General features: G+C 37.9%; 1 protein-coding gene across 1 annotated transcript in view; it reads left to right on the top strand.

The window, feature by feature from the left end:
- Positions 1-106: 106 nt before the first annotated feature.
- Positions 107-10,836, top strand: part of LOC104464724 (collagen alpha-1(XXVIII) chain-like) — a gene marked incomplete at both ends in the record, with an annotated part of 13,372 nt that continues 2,642 nt past the window's right edge. The window contains 11 exons of the mRNA XM_010077540.1: positions 107-190; positions 2,165-2,233; positions 3,368-3,436; positions 4,102-4,170; positions 5,598-5,666; positions 6,372-6,440; positions 7,287-7,367; positions 8,195-8,230; positions 9,361-9,397; positions 9,531-10,088; positions 10,752-10,828. Of these exons, the coding sequence (XP_010075842.1) occupies positions 107-190; positions 2,165-2,233; positions 3,368-3,436; positions 4,102-4,170; positions 5,598-5,666; positions 6,372-6,440; positions 7,287-7,367; positions 8,195-8,230; positions 9,361-9,397; positions 9,531-10,088; positions 10,752-10,828 (1,218 nt within the window). The remainder of the gene's footprint in view (positions 191-2,164; positions 2,234-3,367; positions 3,437-4,101; positions 4,171-5,597; positions 5,667-6,371; positions 6,441-7,286; positions 7,368-8,194; positions 8,231-9,360; positions 9,398-9,530; positions 10,089-10,751; positions 10,829-10,836) is intronic.

Below are 10,836 nucleotides of genomic sequence, written 5' to 3'. Positions count from 1 at the left end.
TTAATATATATATAATCTTTTTTATATAAACAGAAATACAAAAACACAGTCAGTGACTGCTGTTTAATAAAATACGTAACTATAGTATATATTTTCTTCATTGCAGGGTGACATTGGGTTACCCGGTCTTGCTGGACCAATTGGAGAACCAGGTTTTGGGCTTCCTGGGGCAAAGGTAGCTCCTAAATTGGTAAACTAATTTCTGATAGAACTGTAAAATAAGGCAGGATTTCAGTGAAGCAACAGCAAATCGCCTAGGATGGCCAAGTGTTCGAGTTCTTAACGTGTATGTTGTACAACACTGGCAGAGTGTAAGGTTTTGCAGAGCCAGAAAACCATGGATGGTCAATCTTCCAGACTCCATGAACAACAAGCTTTCACATGGCAGAGAACCAGGAGAAAAATGACTGGTTTTAATTGATAAGGAGTGACTACAGAGAGAACATCTGACTTATGTGCTTACAACAGCCTATCTGTCAAGCAGAGTTAATTTTTCTCAGACAGGCTCCTTTGCTTCATTCCTAATTTTAGCACAGGCTAATCCACAGACTCCAGAAAGATCTCAGGACACGGGCCAAACTGGCAATGTGAGAAGAGATGCCTTAAGTAGTGGAAGAAGAACACAAACAAGTAGCTAATCTCTAAGAACTTCCCTCTAGCACTCCTCTAGTATTGCCTCAATGTTACCTAGATTTAATTTTTGTAAGCCGTTCTTCATTCCAGGGCTGATTTTGTCTGAACACCAAGAAACTTCAGACATATAAACCATGTTTCTCAACGCCCCCTCCCCCTTTTTTTTCATTTTACTTAGTGAATTTGACGGTATTTTTGAGTATAGCCCTTTTTCTTTGAGTGAACTGAACACAGTAACAGAAGCATGGGAAACGTAACAATCTCTTATCCCTTTTTGATCAATTAGCGGAATTTGAGATCCTTAAATTTATTTTCATCAGGAGGAGATGATGATTGAATCACATACTTTTCTGGTACAGTCCAGTTAATTCAGAGAACTGCATGTCGTCCTATTTCTGAGAATCTACCAGGAACCAACCAACAGGAAGCAGGTCCTTCGCTCAGAGTCACAAGTTTCTCTCCCTCAGCCTTGAGCCTCCCAAAGCTATTTCAATTGTGTGACACTGCATGTCTCTGCGACTGTGTTCTTCACTTTTTGCTGTCTTTCTCAGTATTAGTGGTTTTGCCGTTGCCTCACTCTGACACACATCTGCACAAAGCTGTACAGGGTAAAAACTTCTACAGTCTTTTCTAAAAAAATTATTTGTGCATGGGCCTTTGCTTGCCACTGTTATGCATGCCTGTATTTTGGGTAGCTACAGGAACAAACACAATCTTGATCATCCATCCAGTTGTAACTCTGAGCAACTCACTGCACAATCCAGTATGGCTAGGAGGGTTAAAGTCCTCTTAGTTTCCCTGGTAAATCTGTTTGTGAGATACTCCAGCTATCTGGATCCATGAAAGGAGCTTAATTGTACATCTCCAATAGGAAGCTCCTGTTATACTCAATAGCTTTAATGGGGTTCCACAGTATTATAGGAAAATACAGTTTTGAAACAACAAAACCAGAAAGGAACCCTGTAATAGAAAACAACATATTTAAATTGCCTTCACAAACCACTGTTGTCCCCTGCCCTGCATCCTTTGTCTCACTACGCCTACAGCATGTGAAGAAGCTATACAGAGTTTTCCCAGTCTCTGCAGCAGTTTATCTATCCTCAGTTATACAAATTATGTAAAGTAGTTACTGAGTAATTCAGTTCCCATGCTAGAATTCTGGCTGTCTGTCAATTTGGGATAATTCTCCCAAAGCTGGAATAATAGTAATCACGATAAACATATGGGGAATGTGACTGAAGTAATTTCTTCTTATATGTAGGCCACAAACGACAACAGACAGAGCTCTTTAAAAAGATTCAAATTAGCAACTTTGAAGTGAAAGGTCCTGTAAATCCTTAGCACTATTAAATATTACAGTTTTAGTCCAGGATTAATAACCTACAATAATCATTCACATAGCAAAATAAATTAGCAGATAGACAGATAAAACCAACTTACACTGTATTTGCCAAAGTTTCAGTTTCATGGAAAATTGCCTGCTAACAATTGCAGTGGCATTCACCTCAGCTGTTTTTCCTGCCTTCATCAGGGTGACCGAGGTCTTCCAGGACCCCCCGGGCCCTTTGGGCCAAAAGGAGATGGCTATCCCGGCCCAACTGTAAGTTTATAGGCAATTTTTTTAATGTGAATTGGGAGTAAAAAGATGCTACAGCAAAGTGATTAGATTCTATGGCTGCCATGGTAGGAAAGATTTGCTAGTCTAAAAGCATAAAAAGCCTCCTCAACTGTAGAAATGCTTTTCAGCATAAAAGGAAAAAGAAATCTCCCTCTGAAATAGTCCGAGACCTTCCATGTCTTCCTCCACTCCTCCTGATTACACACTGTAACATCTTCCAAGTGGAGCTTTTTTTTTCTGTAGTATCACTGATGCTTCAATCAGTTCCCTCAATATCTTGATGTAGGATACTGTTTTCTGCCCAACCAAACAGGAGACTATAGCCCAGCTAAACAGCTGTCCATGTACATGCGTGTGAACTCAGTGCAACACTGTCATCCAGAACCACTGAAAAAGCAAAGCAACGACCGGCCAAAGAGCCAGAAGAGCAAACCGTCCTCAGTTCTGTTCATCAGGTTGTTGAAGGCATGGTAAAGACTTGGTTGATCTACCTTAAAGCCCTTTACAGAGGTCTTACTGGTAGATACGACCAATCCTTGCAAAAAGGATACAAAAATAAAAGGCTCCTTCTTCTCCCTTCCTTGCACATGTACAGCACTGGCCTCATGCAGCTAGTCTGCCCAACTGTGTGCTCCACCAGCCCCAGCAGTTACCTGCCCGTGCAGTGAGGAAGTCCCAGGAAGATTGATGGCTAGAGTCAGGGAATTTGGTGATATACTAGCATTTATCTGTGCTAAAGGCAACAGCAAAAGTGCATGCAATTGCCACACTGAGGAATAAAAATTAATGAATGTCAAAATGGAATTTGGAGTTTGATTTATAATGCTTCCTGATATTTTTGTGTAATCTGATGCAGAACTGCTTCTGCACCTGCCTCTCCGGATCAGACTCCTCTGTCTTCAAACACACGCAAGCCTCCTGCATGACATGCAATACACATGGAAATGCCACTGACACCACTTCTGGCTTATCAGAGTAGAATTTAACCAACTGTAGACCACAGTGATCCCACTAAGAGACAATATATTCAAGATACTACCATACTAAAGTTAAAAAAGCATGTAGTCAATATAGCCATAAATTAAATTAATATTCTGTCTGTACATATAATTTCAGGGCTTGCCAGGCCTTCCTGGGATTCCTGGTGAACAAGGCCCAGATGGAGTTGGACTACCAGGACCTAAGGTACAGACCTTAACTTACAGAAAAGTAAATGCATGTGTGTACATACATACATGTCTTCATGCAGATATAATTCCTACCCATAGGTCACAGTCAGACACCTTTTTAATCCAGGTTTAACTTACTTATCAGTATATAAAAGGTAGATCCCATAGAAGATCTTCCAGCTTCACTTCAGAACTCATCCTGATGCTGATTGCAGGCAACTGAAGGTTTTACTACAGCTATTTAAACATGCTTGATGTCTCTTAAAAGGATGTACACGCTTTTTTCCACTCAGCTCAAACCCCTAGCTATCTGAAGGCACTGATAGGAAAAAAGCTAGAACAGTGCCAATGTGAACATAGAGTCTGATTCAGGCAGCAAGCAAAACCATTTTTTTCTAGCTTGGGGAACCTGGAGTTCCTTTTACGATATGGGAATTGTAATTCCTGTGTAACTATTGCATAATTGACTATACATGTCTTGAATATGTTTAGACCAGTAGCCACTGTTTATCCCCAATAACTGTCTTGGGCTGCTTGCAGTATTCATGGGTTAGCATTGTTTAGACTTGCACTGTGCTGTTCAATAATTCTCCTCTCTTTGAGAACAACAAATGCTGGGAATTCTAGAGATAAATTAAATTCTGATACTCCCTACTTATTTTTTAAACTATCAACTTCCAGGGTGATCCCGGCAGTAGAGGACCAATTGGTCCCCCAGGTCCCCCAGGAGAAGGCCTGCCAGGACCAAAAGTAAGCCATTTAAACTACTATGACTCCCATTGACTATTTTCTTAAAAAGACAAAAAAGCATAGTATAAAAATGTATGTTCATGCATACACATCTACATGGTTTCTGTCTTCACTAGAAACAATCAATCTGATAAATAAGATAACTAAGGAATATAGTGTCTTTATTTTGTAGGAAATAAAAACTGTTTCTGGTGAGTAGCCATAAACCATGGCTTTCCTGTTGCATACGATAAATTATAAAGTGAAAAACTTGCAGTGAAAATCAGTGACAAAACATTTACCTCCTGCAGACATTAGCTGCAATTGAGTAGCACAAATTTCTTCAGACCTAGCCTTAGTCAGATCTAATGGCTTGGCAAGCACTCATGTCTTGCCTATATTAGTTACAGCTTCAAGCATACTGTTGAGTTCTTCTAGAATTAATTCATCTTTTTTACCGTATAAATTAAATCAGTAATCATCTAATGACCAATATGATGAACAATCCCTTTAAAAAGGATTATTTGTGTAATTATAATATACATAATGGCAAAGGCCTGGAAATAATTGTAACTATAAAAAGCAATTTACACTATGAAACTTCCCAAATTGGAAACTCTTATGCTCCTACAACTCAGCTTTAAAAGTCTACTATAAATAAAAAGAACAGGTTTAGAATGTAACTGTAAATGTAAATGAACTGAACAAGGTCAAATGCAAAGATTTTGCAACATAATAATGTATTACCTGTACAATGTGGTTTATTGGTCCCAGACATTCAGTTCCTGTTGGCATGATAGTTAGGTCCACAGCTAAGCAGTGGTGAAGCACTTCCCCAGCCAGTGCTAGTCCCAAGGACTGGCATGTGCACAGGATCCTTACAGAAGAGGAAAATGAGAATTCACGCAGGGATACTGGAATAGCAATATAGGTATAAAATTAATATTGTGTTATGTGGGGTTTTTATTGCTTCCTATGATGAACATACGGAACAGAAACATTTTCTCTCAAGTTATTTTAAAAACTAGCTTATAAATTAGCAAAAAGTGTTTATTTGTAATGCCATATTATTATTTATGTCTATAGGTCTTACTGTGTAAGCTCAAGGGTGATAAAAGATAACACAACAATAATAATCCTCTCTTAAATTTAAATCAGTTCCAAATGTCCCACCAATACAACCCATCCTTCACTGCAATCTCTACCTGCAAGGTGATTCATGTTCAATGAGCCTTAAGCCCTGAGTGACTCCTTTGAAGTATAAACTGGATTTTAATCATCTGATAAAGGACAAAAAGTCTTTGTCAGCTAGAGCAATCTTATTCTTGCTACTTATAAATAACCATCAATTTGGTAGAGGATGGACAGGAAATTACATGGTACTATAACAATTTTTGTGTGTTTTTATTATGAATATTGTATTTAACATATCCAGGATTTCTCTCTAGGGAACCATAGGACGCCCAGGGCCACCTGGCTCACTGGGACCTCCAGGTGAAGGTATTCAAGGAGTTAAGGTAAAAAGACTCCGTGTCTTCAATATTTAACCTGTGTTGAGTGGTCAAAGTGACCCTCACAGTGTTAAGGAGATTTCACATTGTTTCTTATAGTTTTTTCTAGCCTTAGGCTAGAAAATGAGAGGATAACATGAGCACCTACAGAGTATGTTCTGTTTCTACTGCTGCAAACAACAAGCCCAAGAGTGTGTGTATTGAGGGACGAGGAAGCAGGAGTATCCTTTTATCAGTGAAAAATAGCATTGCAAAATTAAAAACAGCATTCCTTCTTCCCCAGCTCTCATGCCCATGGAGACAGCTGGAAGTAGTTACATGAACTACCACCTATGGTAGAGAAAGAGTCTCCATCCTGAATCTATGTGTATTTTTTTCCCTGTAATATGCACTTAATAAGCATAGATCAGATGAGACAGATTCAAAACACAGAAATAAGAAAGGAGGAATGAGAAGGAATAAAATCGGATGGAAGGAGGAAAGAGGAGAATTAGAACCAATAATAATCATGTGTTTTTTCAATATTATATATCTTCAGAGAAGACATACCGATGAAGTATTTGAGAAAATATAAGCAAGCTTCTACATTGTCTCAAGTGCCTCAAGACACTTGTTAAAATGCAGTTTGAAACACTTTCTCTTTGAACATTTAAAATTAATGCATGATGAATTATTACAAAGGGTTAATATCATTACCTGGATTATCATTAGGGGGAACAAGGAATTCAAGGAATGCCAGGACCACGAGGCCCCCCTGGAGAGGGGCTTTTGGGACAGAAGGTATGATATCTAAATCAGAGATAATGTCCTACACTGAAGCCAACATACTGAAAATGTTCATTACAGTCAGCTCCCATTGAAGGTGTTTGAATTCTGTGAAAAGAGAATGGGGATTTGGGGAAACCCCAGTCATTCACATGACCATTTTAATATTTTATAGCAGCATCTCCTTCAGTGTTGCTTCTTATAACATCATATGAGGCTTATCTTCTATTGCAATTAGAAGAAATACAGATACTAGATTTAACATCACTGCCTTTCTTTTATTCACCCACTATGCAGAATTTGGGGATTACATCAATGTTAAGAAAAAGGGAAATGTGGGTTGGAATCAGGTTTTGGATGTGATCACATTGGCTCAGAAAGGCTGTACAAAGTCCCACTGCCTACTAAAAATCAAACTAGGAGGTACTAATTCATGTTTGCTATTCCAAACACCCTTTCTGGGCTAAAAGGTTTCTCAGGATGATATTCCTATTATTAATTCCAACTACGTCCTTGCCTTTCTTCTCAATTTCCCTACTGTTATCTTATTTTTCTCAGACATAGATAACAATTTCCATCATGCAATATCACATGAAACCCCTCTGTCTGCATGTACTTGTTGGAGATCATTTGTTGTTCAAACTGCTTCAGCTATTTTCTTCCCATGAAAATGCTTAGACAATACTGTACGTTATTCATTAAATTAACAAATATCAATTGATTTGAATGATCTCTAACAAAGTTTTGTAACTCATATCAGAAGCTGAAGGTGAATTTGACAAAGGCAGCTAAAGAGAAATGTGAAAAGTGTAATAAAAACTGACTTCTACTTTCTGTCTGCTTACCAACATGGTTTTAAAGGGAGATCGAGGAGCTACAGGTGAAAAGGGGAAAAAAGGAGAAAAAGGTGATGTGGGTGACCCTGGTTTATCTGGAGAACCTGTAAGTAACTCAGGTTTATCATGTCTGTTTTGTTAAACTGCTTAAAAAAAAAAAAAAAAAAAAAAAAAAAAAAAAAAAAAGCTGGGTTGTGTTGTTATTTAACTACATATAATCTGAAATACTTAAGAAACTGAAACTATGAAAACTTTAAAAGCACAGAGAAGACATTTCCATGCCAAATACCCCACCTGCCACAGATGTGGTTTCTTTCTTAAGGCAGTGAAAGACAATTGCCATGTTTTAAGACAAAGCTATGCAATTATATTCCATGGCTACCAAGTAACTGTAGCTCAGACTTTCCCTCAAAGCTGATGAACAGATGAAGAGAGGCAAACTTCTGCTGATGGGCAGGTCCCCAAAAGCTGGAAAGCAAAATGTGGTGCCTTTCTACTCTGACATTTGCATACTATGAAGTAGGGATACATAAACACCATTGCTGTTCTCACCCTGACACTGGCCCTATTAGACTCAGATATGATGAAGCAGAATTCTGATCATTCCAGGGTGTCAGGCAGGTATACAGTCTCATGAGAAAAAAAAACAAACACAACATGGTAGACAGGAAAGCTTTGCACAGATTCTCCCTTTCTAATGTAAACTGACAATCAGTGAGCCAGTGGGAGACTTAAGGTCATCCAATTGCCGTAAAAACCTCACCATCTCAGGACGTTGTAGATACTGCATGCACAAGGTAATATCACAAGAACGCTACTTTTTCTAGCCAAAGTTCTTCTTGGCCAAATATTATTCTAAGAATGGTATTGATGAAGTCATATTCTGAACTCTGTTATTAAGTGCAGTAGCCTAATTAACAATCACTGTTACAGGGCAAAACTGGACCAAAGGGAGAGCAAGGCCTAACGGTAAGCAAATTCCATTATTTAAATCCCATTACAGCAAGATATAAACAATACAAGATACTATCAGATTAAATGTATCCTGTGTTAATTATTTTTGAGAGAGCTTTCTGACTAGAAGCTCTCTCAGAAATAATATAGAATGAAACTATGGAAAGATTTCTGACTTTTTCACATCTACTTTATGCTGAAATTGAATTTGAAGTTCCTGGTGATTTTAGGTATTTTTCTCCTATGTGTTATTTCCCAGTTGGCATTAGATAACCCAGGTGTGTACTTGCTGCAGGAAAGTTTTTTTAGAAGTATTTAAGAGTCTAAAGAGCAAAGATCTGTTATGGACTATCATGTTATAAACCTATTCATATTTCTGCTAAGCCCAAACTACATGAGACCCAAATTCAGTAAAGCATGTCAGTCAGTGAGTATATAAATACTACTGAGTTTTATGATGGAAGCTGAGCAGCAGTAGCAAAAGGTTGTATTTGAAAGACTGACTCTACACCAAATGAGTCCAGTCATACACTTCAAAAAATATAACAAATGATTGCTCTAATAATGAGAAACACTTTGGTTACATGTCACGGAAGCTGTCACTTCTCTGAACAGATAGCTCGGAAAGCGGCAGCTTTTTTTTTTTTGGCTGATGAAAGCTGTGTAATGCAGTGGGCCAGGTACACTAGGGTTCACAAATCCCAATTCCATTCTGTGTTGGCACTCTGTCATATGCCTGCTCACTATGAGAAATACACTTCCTGAAGTTAGGTCTATTTCTCCACTCCCAGTACATTTAAAAGCAATACCCACATTATTCAAATGCTAAAACATGAATGGGTTTTGACTTTAGGTTTTAATGAGAACCAAATTACACAAAACTTTATTTACAAAAACAGTAATTATTTTTTTTAGATAAAGGTGTTAATGATTCTTATATACCATATAAAATCGTTCATTGTAAAATACAGAACTCATTCCAAGCTTGAAAAGTCAGGTTTGAAAGTTAAACAGTAAGATTTTCTGTAAGTCTCTGTAGGACACAGATATTCATTATAAACAAAATCTTTGGTAGTGTCAGTATTGTACCTCATCCAAAAGAAGCACATTGTAAAATATTTTTCTGGGTTTTTTTCCATATCCAGAGAGAAGATATCATTAAATTAATTAAAGAGATATGTGGTAAGTACTCAGGAAATCTCTGATTTCAGATTCTATTTTGTCTTCATTATATTTACATTTTGCTCCTTTCCAAAAGGATACCAAGTCAAGTCATCATGATCTGTTTTGTTTTTTTTTTATTTTTCCTTTGCAGGTTGTGGTATAAAATGTAAGGAAATTCCTATGGAACTTGTATTTGTGATTGACAGCTCTGAGAGTGTAGGACCAGAAAATTTTGAGATTATCAAAGACTTTGTAACTGCTTTAGTAGACAGAGTAACCGTAGGCAGAAATGCTACCAGAATTGGCCTCGTGTTATACAGTTTAGAAGTTCGGCTAGAATTTGGTCTCAACAAGTATACGACTCAGCAGGATGTTAAGCAAGCGATTAGAAAAATGCAGTACATGGGAGAAGGCACCTACACAGGAACTGCTATCCGTAAAGCAACTCAGGAAGGATTTTTTGGTGCTCGAACAGGAGTGCGAAAAGTAGCTATTGTGCTAACAGATGGCCAAACCGACAAGAGAGAAGCTGTAAAACTAGATATTGTCGTTCGAGAGGCTCATGCAGCAAACATCGAAATGTATGCAATAGGAATTGTAAATACTTCAGATCCAACACAGGTTGAGTTTGTGCACGAACTAAATCTGATTGCTTCAGATCCAGACAGAGAACACATGTATCTCATTGATGACTTCAATACTCTTCCAGGTGCGTTCACTGCAGTTTTATTCTGCATTGTATCTGATGCTTCTCAGAATGGGGCAAGGTAGGGGGTGGATCACTGTAGATAAGTTATGTCCTGATGCTGATCAGGACGGGTTACAAGGTGCAAAGTAAGAGGAACCTAGAGATACAGATTCCCTTCTTCTAAGGAGTCACGTTATAGGGCAATGACTCATCACACCAATGGGGGATGTGCCCTACAGTGTAGGAAAAGAGCTGCTTAAACTAGCTTTCTAAGGTAAGTGCTCACACAATGTAAATCTGCTGGACTGGAAAACAGAATCTAAGCCACTGGGGTAAACTCTACTTATTCATTTCCATTGGGAAAAAATCCATTTTCATTGGGTTATTCACGTGAGCGAGGTAAGCATTATTTTCACACTACCAACTAGTAGTTGTTACTAAGTTCAGATGAACACCTTTGTGAGTTCGTTGTATTTTGTACCACGCAGAGGATTTACAGATTGTAAATTTGTGACAAATAAAAGCCACAGTCCAGAGAGACTGGAATAATCTTCTTAGATGCATATAAATAATTCAAAGCAGTACTGGATTACTTGTGTGTTATTTACATATATAAATAATCCAAATTTTAAAAATATATTTAATTTCTCAGTATGATGAGTTTTTTACTTTTTTTTAACACAGCTCTGGAGTCCAAATTAGTCAACCAATTTTGTGAAGATGAACATGGTACCTTAATATACAACCATAATGGAAATGGTGCAAGCAT

This window comes from Pterocles gutturalis, unplaced genomic scaffold, assembly GCF_000699245.1.
Source record: "Pterocles gutturalis isolate BGI_N339 unplaced genomic scaffold, ASM69924v1 scaffold53878, whole genome shotgun sequence".
Lineage (NCBI taxonomy): Eukaryota > Metazoa > Chordata > Aves > Pterocliformes > Pteroclidae > Pterocles > Pterocles gutturalis.
This window is presented reverse-complemented; position numbering and strand designations above follow the sequence as displayed.